Source organism: Cyrtonyx montezumae, unplaced genomic scaffold, assembly GCF_038088225.1.
Source record: "Cyrtonyx montezumae isolate F1298 unplaced genomic scaffold, pur_monq_1.0 scaffold_0, whole genome shotgun sequence".
Lineage (NCBI taxonomy): Eukaryota > Metazoa > Chordata > Aves > Galliformes > Odontophoridae > Cyrtonyx > Cyrtonyx montezumae.
The window spans coordinates 33,729,220-33,752,563 of record NW_027071824.1 but is presented as its reverse complement, the minus strand read 5'-3'; the positions used below and the strand labels follow the sequence as shown (position 1 = coordinate 33,752,563).

General features: G+C 40.4%; 2 protein-coding genes and 1 non-coding gene across 7 annotated transcripts in view; 2 read left to right on the top strand and 1 right to left on the bottom strand.

Moving 5' to 3' along the window:
• PLEKHG1 (pleckstrin homology and RhoGEF domain containing G1) overlaps positions 1 to 23,344 on the bottom strand; it is a 521,486-nt gene that overhangs the window by 445,913 nt on the left and 52,229 nt on the right. The gene's annotated exons all lie outside the window — the stretch shown is intronic.
• On the top strand, positions 2,193 to 2,263 carry TRNAG-GCC (transfer RNA glycine (anticodon GCC)). The gene has a single exon. It is a non-coding gene; the product is annotated as a tRNA-Gly (tRNA).
• KATNA1 (katanin catalytic subunit A1) lies at positions 2,301 to 21,067 on the top strand. Of its 5 annotated transcripts, none has more exons than XM_065731880.1 (11): positions 2,301 to 2,588; positions 6,910 to 7,084; positions 7,751 to 7,908; positions 11,038 to 11,221; positions 12,054 to 12,175; positions 13,298 to 13,403; positions 13,733 to 13,891; positions 15,009 to 15,135; positions 16,679 to 16,813; positions 17,101 to 17,227; positions 20,733 to 21,067. In XM_065731880.1, exons 2-11 carry the CDS (start codon positions 6,914 to 6,916, stop codon positions 20,929 to 20,931), a joined length of 1,488 nt encoding a protein of 495 aa, XP_065587952.1. In that variant the 5' UTR covers positions 2,301 to 2,588; positions 6,910 to 6,913; the 3' UTR covers positions 20,932 to 21,067. The 5 variants fall into 5 exon arrangements, with proteins under 5 accessions (XP_065587952.1, XP_065587977.1, XP_065587959.1 ...); XM_065731905.1 differs by having other exon boundaries at positions 2,460 to 2,541; XM_065731887.1 differs by lacking the exon at positions 2,301 to 2,588 and adding an exon at positions 3,858 to 4,228.

The following is a 23,344-nucleotide window of genomic DNA, read 5'->3' as shown; positions in this document are numbered from 1 at the left end:
CTACCTTACCATTTGTGAAGTTTGCAGAGAAAATAATGTCAGTTCTTCATTATGAAATTGACTGCTAAGATTGCATTTTCTTTATCTATGTCTCCTTTGCTTGCTTTATATTGTTATATTCCTATTTAATATTGTAACTGGTCTTTAGCTAGCATGTTTAAAATACAAAAACAAAAAAAGCCACCAATAACAAAAACCCAGAGTGGTCCTGCAAGGGCACAGCAGCTCTGTATGAGCAAAACTGATGACTTTTGAGGACATACAAGTTTCCTTAATAAAACAATACTGAAATATTAAATATTATTTCACCATTTTGAAACAAACACAGTAAGAACTAACACTCTTAGACTTTGGTAGATGCTTCTAGCATTTTCTGTTGCCTTGTGTTAGAAGTTGTAATTTTCTTTGTCTGAATTTTGCCATCCATATGCTAAAGTATTATATACTTCTTTGCAAAAACGCAGTGTGTTTCAGTCCATATTCTTCTCTAAGAAGAAAAAGTTACTTACCATAATGATGGTGCAACTCTCCAACATCCTATGCCTCACCCATGTTTGAAACTTCACATTTCACACCCTTTGAGTCTATTGAGATTCTTTGTAGCTGCTGCTTAAAACATGGGTATTTCACTGGCTACTCATCATGGGGATTGGATTGTACTGGCAGTAGGTAAAAGGCTCCCAACCAGCAGCTGTGGAATTATGCAGTGAGTTTTAGTTCAGATTACTTTCATTCTGTAAAGCTGAAAATGAATCTCTCGTATGTGTCCTTGTATACATATAAATTGTATTTATAAAATATTCTATAATCATATACTGTATTGTAAATACTATTTGATACTCAGTGGCATTCTATCCTAGGGCAGGCCCTCTTGCTGTATCTTTTCTATCCTCAGTTTGTAATAGACTCTATAGAATATATGGCTAGGAAGTCATTGAGGCTGTCTTGCCTTCTGCTGTTGCAAAGCTCAAAGCTGTGAGTGGGAATGATTTAAACTCATTTAATATTGTTTAGCTAATAGGCAGTGCAGTGGGTGGGTGGGTTCTTAGATGTTGCTGCTGTCACCCAATATACCGTTAGGCATTGGTTTCAGATGTCTGTGGCATTTCAAATCAGACCTTTTAAAGTTTGGTTTAGTTCAGCTGAAGCAAAAAGATAATAAATTGGGTCAACATGATAGTAAAACGTTTGAATGCCTTAAGATGCTCTTGATAAAGGCACTATTCAAGTTTACTGATTTATATATATCTATATAGGCACATATATAGATATATTTCTATGTGTATATGTGTGTATATATATAATGTCTTTTTTGTATTATAAACATTCTTCTGATTGTCACAGTTCCTTTGGATCTTCAATTAAATACATAGACCACTGCACAATTCTGCTCGAGCAAATTATTTATTACGTGCTTTATAAGTGAACTTAATCTTGTATTATCTCATGACTGTCGTAAGTTATTCACCAATCTTTGGGTGTTCTGTGCTTGTGTCATGACCTGGATGCCCGCTTTGGTCAGGTTTCTGCATACCTGTAGTCCTGTGGTGTGTGACATCCAGATGCCTGCCTTGAATCCATTGGTGCTCTTTCCCTGCCCTCCGCTGCCTCTTCCATCAGGATCATTAAAATGTTGCTTATTTATTCTGCATAAAACTGTATCGTGGGGCTATTCCTTGTCTGAAGAGATGTACCCTATCTCAGCTTCTGTTTTTTTCTTTTGCAGAACTTGACCTTTGTGACAAGCTGAAGGCTGTAGGTTGTCACAAAGCAATCACTGGGTATGCTTTGTGGAAGGAATTCTCTTCTTTAGGCAGCTGACAAATAAACTGAGTCGGTTTGAGTCAGCAAAATACCCTTAGCTAAAAGAACTTACATGGGGGCAGCTGGGCTGTAGGTTCTAAATTGCATGTACTGGGGGGGGGGAATAAACACACGATAAAAATGATTTAATTCTCGCTCTGTGTTTGAGCACTGAAAGACAGGACTTCACCTTGTTTAGGATTAGCAGCACGGGGGTGAGGGCCGCGACGCGCGTCCCATGGCGTCCCCTCAGCTGCGGTCCTCACCCGCCGGCGCGAGCTTTCAAACGGCTGCGCCAGGGGGTGACCGTTTGAACGCATGCGCTGGCACAGGCTCGGCCCGCCCTCGCAGTATTCAAGTGATGCAGCGCGAGTAGTTGGAATGTGTGAGCATTGGTGGTTCAGTGGTAGAATTCTCGCCTGCCACGCGGGAGGCCCGGGTTCGATTCCCGGCCAATGCAAAATTTTTAAAATCGTCTATTTTTTCTCAATTCCTTCCTTTTTAAAGAACCGCAACCTCCTCTCAGGCAGCAGTGACGCTGAAACAACGACGTTCTTCAGGCGCCAACGCGATACCGCTGAGCAGCACCGCCTGGAAGTGACGCAGCGGATTTGCCTTCAAACCGGCGGCGGCAGGAGGCGGGCGGAGCGGGGCGGGGTTACCGGGCCGGAGGAGAGGAGGAACGCGGAGGGACGAGCGACGGCGCTGGGAGCTGCCGCCGGACAGCGGGCCGAGCGGGTGAGACCCCCGCCGCGGGGTGTCCCCGTCCTCCGCCGGTCCCCGAGGTGAGGGCTGCCCCGCCCGGCACCTGCCGCCGCGTGGCCGGGGCCGCACGCAGGGCCGGAGGGCTCGGGCCGGCGCTGGCGCTCGGGGCGGAGCCTTCGCGCTGCCCCTGGACGGCGGTGGCGAGGGGCGGCTCGGCCGGTGCGCCCGTGCCCTCCGGCCTAAGCACCGGCGGGGAGCGCGGTCGCCGCTGTCGCGCCATCCTCGAGCAGCCCCGGAGCGCTGGCTGCTCCCTCTTGCTGGGGCCGCTGCGGGTCCCGCGGGCTCCCGGCCGGGGCTGCCTCAGCAGCTGGATTTCGCTTGGTGCTCCCTTCTCTACGTCTCCTGCTTTGTTGTCTCCCTGTGCTTTACGTCTCCCCGTTGCCCTTCCAGCCTTGCTGAGAAGCTCGGTGATGTTGTGGTTCTGGTTGTCTCAGAGTGCCGGCCCCGTGAAACGGGAGCGAGTACCGTGATTGTTTCATGGTCTTCTGAAAAGATCGGTGTTGAAAACACGGCGTCGTCTGTGTACGGCTCACGTACACCATGAGGTTTTGTATAGAGTGTGCTCATAGCTGTGGCTGCTGATGGTTGTCTTTCACTGCCGTTAAACGCAAGTGTGTGAGGAGCGGTGTAAGCTCAGCGAGCAAAAACAATCAGCAGGGCCACTTGTTGATGCCAAATCACGGTGTGCGTTCTGCAGCGGGGCGGTACGTCTGAAGATCTCAGACATACACGGCCCAGTCACCGCGTTGGAAGTGCAAAAACTGAGCTCTCACGGCTGCCTTCCCCTCCCTGCATTTGTGGAGGGAACTTTCTGAGTCTCACATGGCTGCTATAGCGTCAGAGCCTGCCTAGCAGGCTGCAATAACAGGAGCGTGAGCTCTTCCAGAACCCTGGCACTGGTGTAGGCAGGATGTGGAGGTCTGACCAGACGGTTCTGCGGGAATACTGTCCTTGTCTGGCTCGTGCTGTTCTGGGTCAGCAGGGGCCTGGGGGTCCCATGGTGGCTTTGTGCTTCCCTCCTGACAGCTCAGTATTAATTTTTGTTCTCTTTGTGCATGCATAGGGTTTTTTTTGTGAAACACTGTTGAGATTGTGTACAACTCCCTCATTCCTAGTGTACCGATGTGAAGAACTTTGGGTACTTCTTGATCATTTCATAAACTTGGAAACTTAGTATATCCCCAGTGTTTTCTTGATGACGATGAAGCTGCTACCTTTAAAGTAAAAGACAAAAATAAGTTCCAAAATGTCATTCTAAAAAGCTTAATACCTTGAACCTTTGTTAGATTCCTCCCGTGCTACCCTTGTCTGTTTCAAACCCTAGGAATACTTTAGGTGCAGATGATAAAGTGTGTGAACACATTTTCTTATTGGAGGTGAGTTAAGGTGTGACAAGTTCCGTTTTTTCTGTCTGTGGGAACCAGGAACGTTCACAGCTAGCGCAGAGAGGGAGAATGACATGTGTACACACATGCAGAATTAAGTTACAAGCCTTTGGTAGTGTGTGTTGTGCTCTGTTTGCTGTGAGCTTTACAAGCCCATTGCTCCTCCAGTGGCTGTGCTGGAACGTAGATAATTTTGCAGGGGGTGATTCATGGGAAGGTTGTAGCTGATAAGTGCGTTCCTGCTGCTCTGACATCCGGCTACGTGACAGCACCAGGTATTTGTGAACACTTTACAAATTAAGTGGTTACAAATTAGATTTTTTTTTAATTGTTTCCCGAGTTTTTTCAGGTCTTGGGGTTTGTGTGTGCTTGCGCCTCGCTCACATGAGTCTTCTGTGGTACTCTGAGCTGCCACAACCTGCTTTATGCTGTAAACCTTAATCAGCTTTCAGATTAGTGCTCTAACTCTGTCTCCTGCCTGTCTTGGAGCTGCTTCAGCATCTGCAGTTGCAGCAAGCTGTGGGCTCGCATTAGTGGACCTGCCCTGGCGCTGCCGTCTGCAAGCCACAATGGCACGTCCAGACATGGGCTGAGCCAGCAGCTGTCCTGCACAGGGGGCACGTGTCTGGGAGCTGCTCCAAGCTCCGCTCTTCTCTTGAGTCAACATGAACAAACGTATGTATCGTTTTATTACCTGTTGTGTCCTATCTCTGATATTTAAGCGGAATTGCTGTTCTGCTCAGATTGCTCTGCAGTATTCAGTGTGTTGGGTTTTTTTGTCAGTTGTGTACTGCTTCTCACGGTGTTTGAAAGTCTTGTTTGGCTCTAGTAACTTGCTGTTACTTGATTTTTAGAATGTTTATTAGCATCTTGCTCAACTTGTGATTTCAGAGGTGTTAGTCATGGGTTTGAATTCTCAAGACAGGCAAACAGGTGTATCTGGTAGGATGAGCACGGGTGGAAAAGCTTGCTCCTAAATATAGCAGTAAAACTTCAGAAACATCTGCATGATGATCCAGGCAGCAGTTGACAAATATCTTCAGGCTTTTTCTTCTGAAGTTAAAAAACCCAACAAAACTCCCAAATCAAGCTGAGTCTCCAGAGCTTAATTATGCAGGGACATGGCAGTCTTTGTAGTTGCTGATCACAGGAACCATACCAGCTTGCAGGTGTGGCTGTGGCTGGCTTTGCAAGTCTCTGTGCAGAGTGAGCTGTGCGGTGCAGGCTCTGGTAGCAGGCTTCCAGATGCAGGCCTGCAGGTGGGTCTAGTTGCTTATACCCTCCTGCATGGCCCGGCAAAGGGTGCACGTGGGCTATGGGGCCCTTTCCACCTCCACTGCTGCCAAATTTTGCTGTTCGGGCTGAAACTTTTCTCAGCAGCTGGCTGCTTCAAGAGGAAACAGGCAGGAGGAGAAAGGAAGGAAAAAGCTGTGTTGGCTCAAGAATGGATTACCTGTGTCCATGCACCAAATTACTTGGGAGAGGAAAAGAAAGAGGAGGAGCCAGAAGCGTTAAAACGTTTGATTTGTACTTAGCAGCTCCTCTTGACAGAGGTGGCATCACATTTTGGCTGTGGCTTATCTGGTGTGCAGCGTGACTACTGAAACCTCTGGTAACGTGTTCAAATTTGACCATGACCTGGTCTTGAAATATGTTTGGTCTTAAGTCGTTTTATTGCGTGTGTGAATTTAGTGCCTCTTACATTCTTTAAATAGTTGATCTGTATCAAGTATGCTTCATCCCAGGGCTTAGCAGTAATTGCTTGTCTGCAATTGCTTCTTGCTGGTACTGGGTAAAGGTACTGAAATGAGAACAAGACGACTCTCTCGGGCTTGCTTATCTGCTTATTTTGATGTTTTCTGTGCTTGGTTGTAGGAAATTTGGAGGAGAGCAGGTCAGTTCTTGGTGAATAAGCAGCAGGAAGAGTAGAGATGATGCGGGTGTCTTAGAGAGGAGCAGAATGGGATGTATAAATGATGTGTAAAACAGAAGGACTGCTGTATGAACAAAGACCGAACTGTGAAGAATGACTGCTTACTACAGTATTTGCTTGATATTCTGTTTTAGTCTGGTTATTGCTACGCTTGTGTTAGTAGTTGTAGTGCAATTCTAATCTAAAAGTGCAGGTTGTGCTAATCTGACGAGTAAGAGGTCACGTTCCATAGTGTTTGCTAACAGAAGAAAACACTTGCATGAATATTAAGCATGGTTTGAATAAGATGTTAAATGAAGTTGGACACCACACACTAAGTGATTCTGGCTTTTCCTTTCCTTAGCAGCCTCAGAGTTTTTCAAGAGTCTCTTTTTAAGGGTAAAAATGAAGGTGATAGAAGGTGCAAGCTGAGCATGGAATGTTGAGACTTAATTCAAAGAATCATTAAATAAAATTGAAGAAAGTTAAAATTAAAAAAAAAAAAAAAAACAAGAACAAAGAGGGGGGAGGGAGAAATGGTGTTTTCCATGATGTCTGTATATGTCATACTGATAAACTTGTGTGAATGGAACAATAAGGCAAAAATATTAGCAGAACCTAATGCATCTGGAGGAAAGGTGTGGATTTTTTTTGTTTTTTCTTTAACTAGAATGGAGTATGGAGGATGTTGTAGCACTAACAGTAAGACACCAAGTTGTCTCACAGTAGTGCGAAGAGGGAAGGAGATTCTGCAATTTTGGTTTGTAGAGATGCATTAAATCTACATGTTTTGCATGTGCTTTTCAACAGAGTCTGTCTTGCGTGAAATGAGAAGTTGCACTTCTTTCAGTAGAGAAACAATTATCTTTCTGTATGGACGACATACATTCTAGAATCCTTTTATTAACAAAGTATTTCCTGCTTCTATATTTAGATATGCTTGTTAGGGTCACAGTAATGTAAAAATAGTTGCAAAAAAATTGTTTTCTTCATTGATTGTGGGTTAATTTTTTATTTAATCTAAGTATTCACTGTCTTTTTCAGCTTCATGTTGACCATGAGCCTTGTTATGATCAGTGAGAATGTAAAGCTGGCCCGTGAATATGCCTTACTGGGAAACTATGACTCTGCAATGATCTACTATCAGGGAGTTCTTGATCAGATGAATAAATACCTCTACTCTGTCAGAGATACATATCTGCAACAGAAATGGCAACAGGTAAATAATCCTTTTCTGGGACATTCTGAGGGTAGAGCATCAGACTAGCAAAAATTGCTTTGTTGATGGTGAACGGAAGTATAGAAATATTTATATCATTCTCTGATAAACTGTAGTATTGTAATATATATGTATTTAAGGCTTCACTGTGCTCTGACACAGACAAAATAGACTATGAAACACATCTGTGAAGAGCCAGTGCACTGTCTGCCTGGTCAGCTTCTTGCTGATCTGTGCCCTGTTGTGCTGAAGTTTTTCTTTTTCCAGCCTGTACTATTTCTTACTGTTTCAGCAGTGTAACTTACGGATCCTTAATAGAAACTGAGTTGGGGCTGCCATGTTAATTTATCCTTAAGACAAGACATTAATTCTTCACTGACGTTCCCTCTATAAAGTTGCATTCTCTTTTCATGTGTAATGTTTATTAAACAAAATTTGTCAATAGTCTCTTTGGTATTGAATTCAAAATATTTTCTTTAATCCTTAAGTGTACAGGGAAAAGCAGAACATTTTTAATATCTTGCCTTAGCAAAGTAGGATCAGGTAGCTTATGAAACTTTGTGGAATCCATCCAGGCATTACATAGTCTTAAGCAGAAGATTACTACAAACTTAACTTCCACTGTGCTTAATCTACCTTTTTTTTATTTTTTTTTCTATTTATCAGGTTTGGCAGGAGATAAGTGTGGAAGCTAAGCACGTGAAAGATATAATGAAAATGCTGGAGAGTTTTAAACTAGACAGTACTCCGTTGAAAGCTTCACAACAAGAATTACCAGCTCATGATGCAGAAGTCTGGTCTTTGCCAGTACCTGCTGAACGAAGGTAAGAAGAAACTTGAAGACCTATATTAATGCTTATCAGGGCAAAGTATGCTTTGACTTCAGCCTGCTCCCGTGAAGATTTTGTTCCAGAGCTTATATAACTTACGTAACACACCAGCTGCATGGTTTTTGTTAAACAAAGCAAAAACCCAAACCAACAAAATGTCTCTCGTTTGCTTGTTCTGTTTTGTTTTGCCCGAGGCTAGCTTTCTGCATTAGTTAACTGGAGTTTATAACAAATGGTAGAGATAGCATGAAGGACAGGACAGGAGTACGTGCAAGAGAGGCATGGATCTGTGCATTTGACAGAATGTAACTGTTAGACCAGCTTAGCTGTATCATCAAATTGTTTCTTTCTTTGGCTCTGAGGTTACAAGCCATTTCTCACGGATTTATTTTAAGCCTACTCTCTGAAAGAAATGGGTCTTTTGTTCACAGTGTTTCCGTTTATCTCGTTTAATAACTTTGGAATACCTCTAGCCAGTTGCATTCGAGCCTTTTAGAAGATTTTAGAGTCTGGCAGGCAGAACTTTTAGTGCTTTAGAACTTTCTAGAGAAGGCATAAATTCATAATTCTAAAAAGGAAAAGACTTGATGGACAGAACTCTTTCTTTTCTGTTTACCGTACCACCTGGTTTAGTGTTGGGTTGTTGTAATGTGAAAAAGCCACAGTGAAAACTGGTTGTGTAGTGTTAGACTTGTTTCTGTAAATCTAGATCCTGAGATAGCAGATCACACAAATTTTTGTGGAATTGAGATGTTGGAACAGATTATTCTTTTATTTGAGCTTTGTTCTGGAATTTAGAGGTGGCTAAATATTCCTAAACACAAGTATAGGTTGGTAGATACTCCATTTTGAGAGTGAAAAGACTTTAATAATTATCATCTTATCATTAGCATATTCTTGATCCTTAATCTGCATTTTACCCTGAAGCGATTGTATGGTTTTGACAAACTTCCTCCTGTGAATCAGTTAAATTCTACTTTTATGAAGATAGTTTATCCTGATAAATCTTGAATGAAATGTCAGAACACATCATCAGATTTGGATAAATGCTTTCCAAATCACTCTTCCCTTTTCTGTTCTACAGAAGAATCCCCAAACTTAAACTTGGCTGGTAACTTAACTAGTGCCAGAATTTTAGGAAGGCCTGTGGAAAAAGTGTATCTATGAGTGTACTGGATTTAGAAAGGAACCTGGATTTAAAAACAAAGTCCATTATGATACTGGTTTATTTGTATGTGCTTATGAAAGTTTGAATCTCTGAGCTGTCTAATTTCAAACAGGACCTCTCACACGTATTGAAGCCTGACACCTACTAGAAAGACAGGACAGTGTGGCTCTGGCAATCTGGGAGATTTCTTGGGTGTCCTGATGATTCACAGATAGTTAAGGAGTCAACAAGGAAGAGTGCTTTGGACATAGGCAAATAATCTTAGGGAAGATGGTAGGGAAAGTCCTTCTGGAAGATATTTCCAAGCACATGAAGGACAAGCAGGTCATCAGGCATTGTGAGCATGGATTTACAAAAAGGAAATGATACTTGACCAACCTCATTACCCTCTGCAATGACTAACTTGGTGGATGGTGGCTGAGCAGTACATGCCATTTACCTCAACTTTAGTACAGCCTTTGATACTCTCTCCGTAGCATCACTGTAGGCTGACAAAGTACAAGTTAACTGAGCGAACAAGGTAGATGGATTTAAAAACTAGCTGAATGGCTGAGCTCAGAGGATTTTGATCGGTGGCAGGAAGCCTGCTTGGAAGCAAGTCACTATACCTGGAGCACTCTGCCTAGTTCTGGGTTTCTCAGTGTGAGAGAGATGGAGCTAGTGAAGCAAGTCCAGCACAGACCACCAAAGATGAGTGGAGAGGCTGAAAGAGCTGGGACTCTTCTATTTGGGGAAGAGAAAGCTTAGGGGAGTCTTGCCAGTGTGTATAAACAACTGATGAGAGGGACTGAAAGTAGGGAGCCAGACTCCACTCAGTAGTACCTAATCAGTGAGGGGACATAAAGCAAGACACACATAAAATGCACAGAATTCCATCAGAACATAAGAAATTGCTCTTTTATTGTGAGAACAGACGCAAACACAGATTGCTCAGGGAGGTTGTAGTCTCCATCATTAGAGTCATAGAATCATAGGGGTTGGAAGGGACCTCAAGAGATCATCAAATCCAACCCCCCCTGCCAAAGCAGGTTCCCTACACCAGGTAAATTCATTAGAGAGACATAAAATCTGACTGGACACAGCCATCAGCAAGCTGCCATAGCTAACCCTGGTTGGACAAGGAGGTTGGACTAGGTGATCTTAAGAAGCTCCATCCAACCTAAATAAATGATTGTTTCCTTGAACTGTTGCAGTTCAAGAATACAGAAGGAGTATCCAAACTGTACTGACTTTCCTCTTTTGTAAGCTATAGGTTCTGAGAAGAGTAAGTTGAGAGATAAGGACAAAATGGCATGCATCTTTCCTTTGGGAATCTTGAAAAGAGATCTTGATTGGGTTCAGAAATGCTTTTTATGTTATTTTGTGTCTGTTTCTCTGCAGTTGCCTTTAAAGCAAAAATAATACATCTCTGAAATAAAAAAATGATACCTGCTTGTAACATTACAAGTTGTCTTATCTTTTATGTAGTCCTAAGCTATCCCAGCAACAGAATGATGGATGGTGATGGGAGAGAACAGATTTTTTTCTTTTCTTTTCCTTTTCCCCCTTGAAGATATAAAAATAATACTGTGATTCCCAAGGAAAGTTTGTTTACATGGGTAGAAAGGTGAGGAAATTGTAATAAGGATAAAATATGTCATTTTTCCTTTATATTTTTCTCAGCTCCATAATAGCAGAATCACTTTTATTTTGAAATATGAAAAGAGCTTACTTTAAACATATAATGAACTTTGAGTTTATGGCAATGGGGAAGTGAATGTAACTGTAAAAATGTTTGTCTTGTTTCTGGCCAACATAGTTCAGTATGGTGATTTGTAATGTTGTTGGTACCTTTAATTGTGTCAGTGAAATATGTGAATGTACCTAGATTCTTATCTTGAGCAAAATGACGTAGTTGTTTAGTGCTCACTGGTGACTTTACACTGAGGCTTTTTGCATATGTTGTAACTAATTAGACCTTCGCCAGGACCCAGAAAACGTCAGTCTGCTCAATGCAGTGACTGCAGAGGTCACAACAATCGTATAAGTGCAGCTGTTAGAGGCCCTCACCGTCCGTCTTCTCGAAACCCCAATGATAAAGGAAAGGCAGTCCGCAGCCGGGAAAAGAAAGATCAGCAAAATAAAGGAAAAGAGGAGAAGGTGAGTTTGTGGAGAGCTTCTTGGTGTTTAGAAACTTGGTGTCTTGTTTTCCTGAGTATTTTATAAAGTCAGGTGCTTATAAACTGTTTCTTTCGTTCATGTCAGCATGCCAGTTTTAATCTCACCTTCAGAAGTATCTTTACTGTAGGGACAGCCTTGCTTACTGAAAGGTACAAAATAGATTACATTTCAAACAAACAAAAACCTAGTAATAAACCCATCTAGAGGAAGTGACCTGCTAAGTGTGGGCTTCTTTACAGCAGTTTGGAAATGGTTTGCTTAAATGTAGCTGATGATCAGAGTAAGATGTCTTACTGACACTAAGTACATTGTTTTTCAGAATCTGAATAAATCAGCTGCCCTTATACTAGAGTTTCTCTTAGTTCTAACATCCTTATGTAGTGATCTAAGAAAGCAGTATACCTGGGTGGAAATGTTTGCCTCTGAAGTTCCCTAATTTTAGTTAGTGGGAGTTATATCACATTCTCTGAATGATGATTGTCATTCACAAAGAAAATATACATGCTGAGACAGGATGTTGTGGGATTTTCTTTGTTTTGTTTCTTTTTTTTCCCTGTTCTGTCAGTGCTTGCTGTTGATTGTATAACCTAATGAAGAAAAGAAACTGCATCAGTGCAGCGTGTTGGCTTTGGGGGGGAGCTAGGGTAGTCTAGAAGCATGAGTAAACCAAATAACAGTACACTGCAACAGTGATACGGACACCTCACATTTGCTTTATGTCACCTCTGAGAATCTTGCTGACTTGTGTATGCTACTAATGGATTTTATAACATTTGTTACATATTTACATTACTATATTCCTTCTGTGTAGAACAAATCCGCATCTGAAATTTCAGAATCTGAACCAAAGAAATTTGATAGTACTGGATATGATAAAGATTTAGTAGAAGCTTTGGAAAGAGATATAATTTCTCAAAATCCCAACATTCGATGGTAAGTTTGAATACTGCTACCAGCTCTTAATTGTTTCTTTTTCCTCTCCTTACTCATTACACAGTCAGCTGAGCCTCTTGGGCAGTTGAATATTTCTAGAACTCAGAGCATCTCAATCTCTTCTAAGAATTCTGAAATCAATGTAGGGGTTAATATTTTGCAGTGTAAAGGGGTTTTGCTACCCAGGGGCATACCAAGAATGAAAACCAGTTTACAGAGAAGTTATGTCAATATAGGAACTCTTTAAGGTATCACCTGGATATGATGTGACTGCCAGTATAAAATATAATCACGTGTCAGCACCTTTACATAAATGTGTTAAATATTAAACCTTATACAAAGGTTGTTTTCTGTTCAGAATGTTTCCAAGCTTAGGTGTTCTTGTGGGGATTAAGTGAGCAAAAAATCTGGCGAATAAAGTAAGCTTAAAAAAGCTGAACACTCTGACAAACCTTAAGAACTTTAAGAACCTTAAGAACAGCATAGGACAGCTGACACATCTTTCAGTTGGGTATGTGAATATATCATACTGTTTGTATACTGAATCTTAAATTGCAAGTTTAGATTTGAATCTTAACTGTCCACCTGTGTGTGTTCTGAACCAAAATGTTAATTGGGCTGTGCTGTTGAGTGGAATTCCTTTAGAATTGTCCTCGAGAAAAAAATGCTAGCCTTTAAGATTTTTAAGAATTAACACACTGTAACTTTGAAAAGGAATTCAGCATTTTTATTCATCTCTGTTTACTGGCCTTTTTAGTAGCTGGTTTTCTTATGATGGCATTCAGGTTTCAGGATCAACCAACCTGTCAGCAAAAGAGAAAAGCATAATTTGCCTTACATAAGTTCACCCAATTTGCCTTATTCTGCTTATTCTTTCTGTAAATAAAAATAGTGAAATAATGAATGTCTGTTATTTGTTTTTGCAACCAGCTGGAGTCTGTCAGCTGGTTCTTGGCAGCAGTCATAGGGTTTTGCCATGAGAACTTCATTAAATCATTATACTCCTATGATTCTTCCATAATTCAGACAAATAACGAGTTCAGTTGCATTTCAATTTGAGCTGTGCACTGATTGTTTTGCAGCCTGTCTGAATCTGTGAAACAGCTTTCTCTTTCTTGTCAGGGATGACATTGCTGATTTAGTAGAAGCTAAAAAACTGCTCAAGGAAGCTGTAGTTTTACCGATGTGGATGCCGGAGTTTTTTAAGGGAATTAGAAGACCATGGAAGGTATGAAAAAATCTGATCCTGTGATCATAAGTAGGATTCTGGGATTGGATCTTGGAGCATCAAGAAATTACAGGTGTCTTACAGTTTATATAAATGCTTTCCACTTTTTCGTAATAAAATTATGGCAAATAATACTAACAAAATAACTGTCAGATAATCACTATCTCCAGCTGTTTTTTTGCAAGTAAGCAATAATAATTACTTACCCTTGAGTAACTTTGAAACAGAAAATGTACATCTGGCATTTCTGTTATTGTACTATTAATCAAATCGTGAAATTATCTGTTTTGATTCTTGTTCTAACGATGGTTCTTTTTTTATTTTAATAGGGTGTGCTGATGGTTGGTCCTCCTGGTACTGGAAAGACCCTTCTGGCAAAAGCTGTAGCAACTGAATGCAAGACTACTTTTTTCAATGTTTCTTCTTCCACACTTACCTCAAAATACAGGGGAGAATCTGAGAAACTTGTTCGCTTGCTCTTTGAAATGGTGATTGAAGTTTCTTAACGTAAATAGTGAAATGATGAAGCATAATTATTTCTGGAATAGTAAAACCTTCGCAAGTTTTAGAACTTATAGTGTATGTATAAAAAAAAAAAAAACCCTCTCCAAGCTTCAGGTGCTTTAGAACCTTCTGATATAGCTGTTTGCATTGGAAGTTTAGTAGTGTACAGCTGCATAAATGGGAAAAAAAAAAAAGGATCATTTTATTTTCAGGGTTAACTTGTAGAGCTATCTAGGAGCTGATGAGTACTGCAGAACAAACCTGAAGGTAAATCTGGAAATTGAATGTAATTGGTTTCTGGATGGGAACCCTAAGCAGGCTATGCGTGTTTTGTGATGCGTGTTTTGTTGTTGTTGTTGTACTTTAAAGTTGCAGGCTTTCAAACTGTACCAAGTATGTAGTTGGCTTCAAAGCTTGTAACACTTGAAAACAGCTCAGAACATGTAGTATTTTTTGTGCGTTAACCATGCTTGCATGCAGTGTTTTCCAGGGTGGCCAGCGCTGAAAGGGGCAGCAGAACTGCTATGATAGTAGTCAGGAAAGAGAAGACAATATAGTGTGACCGTATTAACTAAGTTAATATAGTAACCATCAGTCAGACTGAGTGTACACAAGGGAATATAGCGTAGCTGCTGTAGAACAGTGACTTTACTATCAGAAACCCTTGTTTAACTTCTTTCATTTTTATAAAGGTGAGGGTTATTTTGTAGCTGACATGTCTCTTGAGCAGGTTTCACGTCATGGTGTCTTAGGTCTAATGGTACACCTAACTTTATCTGATTTCTTATTCAAGCATTCTACCAGATCTTTCATAAAATTAGAAATTACATTCCTAGTGTGTGAAAATTTAACCTTCTTAAATGCTTGTTCTAGCCCTAGCAATTATGGCTGCCAAAATCTGCTCTGCTCAAACATCATTAATGGATACGCAGCTTCATGAATGTGTGCAATGATCAGAGGAAAAAGGTTGGGTATTGTTTGATACTTAGGAGCTGGTTTGTTCAGATAAATGATTCATTAGTCTGCTCTGACTGTGCTGCTGTTTCTTAAATGTGAGTAGGCTGCCATTTCAGTTTCTTCTTTATCTTTTGTTTCTTTTAGGCTCGATTTTATGCCCCAACAACCATATTTATTGATGAGATAGACTCTATCTGTAGTCGACGGGGAACTTCAGAGGAGCATGAGGCGAGCCGACGTGTGAAAGCAGAACTGCTAGTTCAAATGGATGGTAAATAACCTAAACCCTCTGGGCTGGAGGAAACTTGAGGAAGGAAAAATAAATAAATCTAAACTTCTTTCTTTAGAAGCAGTTTCTTTGAATTGCTTACATAAAATTGGAGCATACTGATAACATTATTCCAACTGCCAGTGTGGAAGAAAAAAAATAACAACCTATTATGTAACTGTCTTTCATCATCTGATTAAGGACCTCAGATACTAACCCACAATAAAAAAAAGTCTCAGTAGAGAATGCAAGATTTCAAGGATGCAGAAGGAAGAAAGTATCTTTTTCATATATAAACATAGCAGTCAGGATGGCATTTGAGTTGTCACCAAGAATATTGTCTGCTTTTTACTTGGTTTTGGGGAAGTGGTTCAAAATAACTGTCCCCCTGTTTCAATTTAAACTTCAACAAAGGCAATCATTGCACTTAACTTTGAGATCTCTTTGGTTGGTTGTTTTTTTTTCCCTCCTAAAGTTAAAAATGAAGAAAAATGAAAAATGAAGAAAATTGTTTTGTAGAAAGTGTTTGGAGAATTATCTTCTTAAAACACTTTGTATTACAGTTATTTGCTTAGTATGTAGCAAATCTCAAAACTTAAAAGTAGGTAGCTGCGATGCTAAAAGCATTCTTCTTATGCTCTTTTGGCAAGAAGGGAGAAGAAGGCAACTGGAAACTGTTAACATATGTAGTAATTTGTGATAGAATTCTACAAGTCAGGAGACTTGTATATTCTCTCTCTCTGATGTTGATGCCCTTTTAATTCACAGCACAGCTGTGATGCTGTTCTCATCATTTAAGCATGCAAGCTAATTTTATTATTTGGATTACTTGACGTTTTTGCTGGAGAGTTCATGAATGTTGTTATATATGCAAACTTCCAGGCATACTAGAACTGCTGCTATTCCATAGAAAAATCATGTATTATAAGTTAAAACAGTAATCACAGAGCCTCGCAAGTTTTATTTCATTAAACTTCTTAATTTAGCAGCAGTTTCGTAGTGCTTTGGAGATTGAAGTGATATCTCTGTCTCTGAGAAGCTGTGATGTAGTTCAACGGATTTTAGCATTCACTTCAGCAGCATTTTGTAAGAATCCACCCAAGTATGTGAAACATTTGGCCTTAATTCAGAAGTGAAGAAACTTTTGTTGGGGATTAATGCTGCCTTAGTATGGCTGTTAGTGAATACTGTGTGGGGTGATTCTGGTGGTTAGTTGCCTTCATGGTTGGTCCCCTTCTCCCTGCAGCCATTACATAACACTGGTGTGAAAATTACAAATGCTGTAATGGGAAATATGAATTACTACTGTGGAAGTGTTGTAGGTGTGGTAGAGAGGAACTTCCTGACCCTGTACAGCCAAAGTCATTGCTTCTAACTGAACTGAGTCTCCATTTTTACTTACAGTGTGACAGATAAGAACCTGAAGTCTATTAAACTGCACTTGGTCTACTGCTTTAATATTATAGAATTGTGGATATTATTTTTTCTATGTGCCAAACTTGATATAAGCATACGTACATTTTACTTCTCCTTTTCTCCAATGCAGGTGTTGGTGGGGCCACTGAAAATGATGATCCTTCTAAAATGGTCATGGTACTTGCAGCTACTAATTTTCCTTGGGATATTGATGAAGCCCTAAGAAGGAGACTAGAGAAGAGAATTTACATTCCTTTACCGTCAGGTATAAAGATTTGAGGAGAGGAGGAGCTGAAAAGACTGATATCAAAGCTGTGTCAGTCTTTCCTTTATTTTGGTCACTTGATTATTTATTTAAACAAACTTGTTGATACATATACGTGAATTTATTTATGAATTCAGAATTGGGTTAAATCTAAGCATTGAATACTGTTTGTTACTTTTATGGCAAGTACAGTGTCCTTTGGCCATCCTTCCTCCTTTGCTCTCTTCACCTTATTATTTGTATTCAGAAAACAGATTGTAAAGACTTGATTTCTGTTCTTTAATTAGCAAAAGGTAGAGAGGAGCTCCTAAGAATAAACCTACGAGAGCTGGAACTGGCTGATGATGTTGACCTTGCAAATATAGCTGAGAAAATGGAGGGTTATTCAGGTGCAGACATTACCAACGTATGCAGGTATGTTAACGCTGTATCATTTGTGTCATCCCTGCTACAAACTCTGAGAAAGCAGTTTTTAAAGTAACAAAACTAATTTACTTTAAGTTTTTGGATAAGAATAGATTGTGACTTATCTTCTGCGTACAGCTAAAAGGTGAAATGCTACATTAATCTTTGCTTATATTTGATATTTTTATAAGATAATGATGAATAGTAGTTGCAATGTAGTATGATTTTGGTAAAGCTCTGCATTCCTTTATATATGCATAATTCCTTGTGTGGGGGATATCCACAGGATGATCGACTTCAACCCTGCAGGGTTACAGTCATTCCACTGAGATCATAAAAATGGATGTTCTGTTGAAGAAGTAAGTAGGTGATAGTGAAGCTGAAAGGAAACTTTCTACCTCCTCCATCTTCACCTCTGCTCAGTACAAAACCACAGATTGGCTGAGGTTGGCAGGGATCTCTGGGTCCATCTGGTCCAACCCCTGTTCAAGCACGTGTACCCTTAGCAGGGTGTTCAGGGCATGTCCAGGTGTCTTCTGAAAATCTCCAAAGAGGAGACCTCCATGGTCTCTTAGCAGCCTGTGCCAGTGCCCCTTCATTCTCACAGCACAGAAGTGCTGCCTTGTGTTCAGGGAGGACCTCCTGTGTTCCAGTTTGTGCCCACTGTCTCCTGTTCTGTAACTGGAACTGCTGAGAAGAGCCTGGCTCTGTAGCCTCACCAATGCTGAGAAGAGAAGGGTCACCTCTCTTGACCTGCTGACAACACTTTGCCTAATGCTACCAGAATACTGTTAGCATTTTTATTATTTAAATACCTTCTAAACCTTTCCCCAGTTATCCTTTTCTCCTTCATTCAGAGCTGGCAAACTATGGAACCAGCAGTAAGAGACAAAGAACTGAAACTTCTGTAGATACTTTTGTCATCTAGTAAGTACGTGTATAACTATGCTGTCAGGATTTTCAGGTAACACTAAAGGGTGGCAGTGAAAGCCTAGACCTCCAGCTGTGTGCTGGCACAGCTGTTGTGGGCCTCTACTTTGAGCAGGATAAGAGAACTAAGTGTTTTGGGTTAAAAACATTTCATCGCTCTCCTCATAATCAGATCCACTTATTGTCTTGATTCCTAATGCAGCTCTGCAAGTGTTTGTTCAGTGTACATGAGAGGACAGTATGTCATGCTGCAGGGATCTGTGTGGCAAAACTGACACAAAGGGCTTGCTCAGGAGGGTTACTGAAGGGTTTGGTGACTTGGTATTATTTCCAGAACAAACCTTGCACAGGATCTGGGAAAAGAATGCATGAGGTGCTCTGAATCAGTGTGGTACAGATTTGTTTCAATTGTGGATCCAAGAGTTGAACTTGTGGTGGTGTTCTGCTCGATTTTGGCATTTGTGCTTTGGAAGGAGTTTGTGCTAATGGGCTTGTGTAGAACAAAAACCTCTATTGACCCTCCTACTTTGAGCGGTTTAGCTGCAGTTTGCTTTTTCTTTTGCCTGACTGCTTCTCTAGATACTGCATTTGTTATTTGTAATTCATACTGCGCTGGATACTAATAGACTTGTTCAAAATCATTACAATATTTGTGTCTTTTAGTTGCAGTGTTGCTTTTTAGTTTTGATCAAAGTTCATTTTGACAAATAGTACAGGAAAACAAATACAGAAGCATCCAGGTCTTTCATCTGTGGCAATCTCCTTAGAATGACTGAGGTGACAGCAACTAGAATCCAGAGAAGCTGGAGTCTGGATGTGTGTGATTTGAAATGAATGAGGAAGTGCTCAAATTAGACTGTGTATTTGGCATTGGGGAATGAGGATTTTTAGATGTGATTGCTTTGTTTACATTGAGACAAAAGCATATGGCTGATTTAACAGTGCTTTCATATTGTACAGACACAGTATACAAAACAGGTGAAGTTCAAACTTCTGGAATACAAGTCCTCCTTAGTGACATAAGCCAAACTTTGGAAAAAGTGAACAAAGAACTCTGGCTTGCTCAAATTTTTCTTATACCTTAAAGAACTTGAAATAAAATCCCATGTTTGCTGAGCCAGAGTGAAAAGTAGTCAGAGCTATGAAGGCAGTTCCTAACAGTCAGCACAGAGCCATGAGAAATTAAGATAGAGCTTCATTTAAAAAAAAATCAAAACAGCAAAGCAACAGACATATTCAGGAAATGTAAGCTTGCATCTGAATTGTGTATTAGCTGTCAGTAGGAACTGAGTTGGAGTCATTTTGTTAAGCAGAGTGAAGCTTGAAAGGCATTTGGAATGGAACAGGCTCCCACTGCATGTTCTAGTGGGTGCTTTCTTATTTTTTGAGGATAGCTTTGGTGCTTCTCCAACTGCTAAGAGTGTGTTTGAGAAAGTGCTAAGAGTTGGAGTTGGAATGCCTGTAAGAAATGACCTTCTGTGAGGAAGTAGTGGTGGCTGCACTGGAGGTACATCAGATGCACAGTGTAATCCCCCCTTCTCATTTGCAGATTGAGTAATGCTGGCCTGCAGTTCGTAAATGACGGCACAACAGCAAAGCACGGTGCTGTTTAACTAAGATGGAATTGGACAAGGCAGCTCTTTGTTGCTGCTGCTGCTGCTCTAAAGTTCTGGTTATTGGATTATTCATGAACCTGATAAATAATTCTTAGCAATTAGAATGCAGAAGTCTGTCAGTTATGGTTTCTTTTTGCAGGGGGTTGAGGGGGATTTGAAACAGAAAGTGCTGTAACCATCTTTCTAAATCCTTCTACAATGCTGTGTAGGTTGTTTTTCTTCCTGGATCCTGACCTACTACTATGATGTGATGCTGCTGTGGTATCACTCTTCCTTTTTTATTTTATTTTTTTACTGCTAGACAAAATAAACAGTGTTTTCTTTTTTATGTTATAGGCTTTGTATGGAGGAATTAGCAAGACAGGTAGTCTTTCAGTTTTATCCATTTACAAAAGCATTCAGCTCATCATCTGATGCTACTTGTTTTAGTGTTGGAAATTCACATGCATTCAGTAAGGTACAAAAATTATGCACTTGAAACTTGCTGAGGCCAGAAGTTAGAGGAGCTAAAAGCTAAACAGGTTTTGTAGATTAATGTTTTGTTTTGCAAGCATAGGCTGGAGACAGGTATCGTAGACCTCTCTTTCTTTGAAGCAGACCTACTTGGACCAGGAAACATTCAAAACTTTTCAGCTGTCTTGTTCTGTACTTGGGAGTAGTGAACCATCCTTTCATTCGTCCCTGTTTAAAAACTCTGTATGCAGCAGCTGCATCAGTGGCCTTAGGTAAATCAGTTAATCTTCACCTCTTCTGCCCAGCCTATGTATCTGGTATAACAGCTATTGGAAGATCCAGTGACAAATCAGTGTTTGAAAAATACAGATGGCGTAGTATTGCAGGCTGTCCAAGCATTAAGGGAGCTTCCTATAAAAGATGAAAGCTATTTTTATCTTTTTTTGAATGCACTGGCTTAACTGGAATGTTTGAGCCTTGAATCTTTCTTTTTCCTCCCCTCTTGTACCTAACAGAGATGCATCATTGATGGCTATGAGGAGGCGTATTGAAGGCTTGACACCGGAAGAAATAAGAAATCTTTCTCGAGATGAAATGCACATGCCAACAACGATGGAAGACTTTGAAATAGCTTTAAAGAAGGTTTCTAAATCTGTATCTGCTGCGGACATTGAGAAATATGAGAAATGGATAGTTGAATTTGGATCGTGCTGAGTTGTCTTATCTTGAAGCCATCTTATGTCTTAAAACAGCTTCAGAAGTAATTAGTGTCAGTTCACTGCGTGCTCTTTTTAACTTTTGTAATTTAAGAGCAACAGATATCTAAATAAATATTTTTTTAAAATGCAAATTCTCTGTAGCTTTCTTTGAACTTGCACAGGAGTGACCTGTTCTTTCTCAGACATGAAAGCTACTGACCAGAATGTGTGCAGCAGTATACTCTTGGCAAAAACAAACCAACCAAAAAACAACAGCTGTCTTGAGAACAACCAACAACCCAAACCCACTAAATGAGCGAGGGGTGCTGAAAACTAGAAAACAGGATAAACACAGTTATATGGATGGTTTATGGATAGAGAATTAAATGATTTCTAAGCTATTATTACAAAACCTGTACAAAGATTGAGATTTAAAGCAGCAGCCCTTAATGCTACTACTCCTTAATTCAGCTATTAAGTAAATATTAAGGAACATCCATTCTGTAAACCGTGCAGCCAGCAGTGGTGTGGCTGTGTGTGTAGTCTCCTTGTAAGCCTGAGGGAAAACAAAAGCCGTCTTGGTGTTACTCTGAAATGATTTCCTTCCTTCACTGTATGGCACTATGACCTGGTGCATTCACTGAACATTTGTTCTGGTAACGCTGTTGTGATAAGCCAGAGCAGTTTTGATATCTCTGTACTTAACTGACTTCTGCTTATTTTGAACTGACTTCATTTTACAATTCTAACATTTGAATTTCTTTGAGAGAGTTCTCTTCTTGCAGTAGTTGCCAGATGGACTGCAGAACACATCTAGAGAATGTTCTACCATGGCCATTTAGGATATAATTTTAGATTTTGCTTAGTAGTGATCACAGTACTATTGTTACTGTTGTCTCCTTTAAAATAACTGGTTTTTTGGAAACACTTCTTCCTCCCAGCTCATCTCAGAGCACATGGCTGCAGTTCTGCTTGCAGCTGAACTTCATGCTATCCTCTGAGTCCAGTGTGTCTGGACAAGTAGATGTGCCCCATACAAAGCCAGCTGTGGAACTTCTGCTGGTGCCTCCTCACACACTGGAGGCACATGAAAGGACATGAGGTATTGAAAGTTGGTGGTCTGAGTGCAAGGCAGTTGAGTCCCAAATACGCAATCCAATGAATGCCATTATTGTGAACCTCTTGTTAATGTACTTAATTCTCCACTGTGTCATGAGTGACAGATTCCAGTTGTTTATTTTCTTAAAAGGCACTTTGAGCAGTGTCAGGTGTTGCTGTTAGACGCTGAGACGCAGGCCTTGCTGACAGTTTCTGAATCTCATGTTGGAAGTGGCCGTGATGAACTCAGAAATGAAAGGAGGAAGTTCAGGTAAGAAATTAGACAAAGCTACAGCATTTTGAAGTAGGTTCTCTTATTGCTTACTTCTGTTTGTATGTGAGAATGAAGGTAGAGCTGTCAGTCATATTACAGGAGGAGAAATCTTGGAGATCAGTTCATTGCAACCAAACTAAATTATTCAGCCCCATCTGAGTGAAAAAGGGAAATTTTTAAGCTTTAGTTCTTGGAAGCAAACCAGTAAAGGGCCACTTAGACTGAAGATGTGATGTATTTTGAGAACTTCTGAAGTAAACTTTGTTTAAAAAGCTGCTTAGTTTTTATTGCTCGACCAGTGCTGTTCACTCTGAATTAACAAAATGAACACCTGTGTAAAATGTTGTACATCAGAAAAAGTAATAGATGGAGAGGAGAATGTGATGCCTGCCCCTATCCACAGTAATTCTTGGATGGAGAACAGGGACAACTCATGCTCAGCTCAATGTGTTTGAAGGTAGAGGTGCGTTCAGGGGCTGAGACAACAGAACAGCTACAGTGAGAGCCAAAGTTGACAGGAACAAGTGTGGGATCTGCCTTTCCTAGTCTTACAGGGTGATTTATCTTTATTGTTTTTTTCTTTCAGGTTGCACCTGTATCCTTCTTGTGCATGGAAAATGAGACTTGCTGCAACTGGCATGCAGGACAGTTTTCTTTCCCTAACTTGTTAGCTGTTTTACAAAATGGTTCAGATTTGTCTCAGCTCAACTTGGCCCTCCTCTTAAAGGTATGAGTTTTTTGAATCAGGAAAACCATGTGTGTGCTGAAACAGAAATCCTCTGCTAAAAGTTTTTGAGACTTGATAGCTCAGTAGCACAGCAATTTTGTCTGGTAACTAGTGTGTTTCTGTTCAAGGCTTATACTGCTTTTCCCACTTACTGCCATCAGCTTAGAGATGTAAGTATTTCTTTCCAAGTGCTTGGTAACTTTGTAGAGCACAATACAGAAATAAGAGGATCATTTGGCCTGTGGAAATAGGCCAATCTTTGAAGCAGTACCAACGCTTTCAGGCTCAACCACTCACTTATTTATGCTGCAGCTGTTTAGCACACTGTTA

Bases quoted from the DNA above. Each gene is read 5' to 3' on its own strand.
- KATNA1 (XM_065731872.1), top strand. From the start codon at position 5,806: ATGTTTTCTGTGCTTGGTTGTAGGAAATTTGGAGGAGAGCAGGTCAGT. The intron at 13,404-13,732 runs GTATGAAAAAAT...TTATTTTAATAG, and splicing joins GAATTAGAAGACCATGGAAG to GGTGTGCTGATGGTTGGTCC. The intron at 13,892-15,008 runs GTGATTGAAGTT...TGTTTCTTTTAG, and splicing joins TTCGCTTGCTCTTTGAAATG to GCTCGATTTTATGCCCCAAC.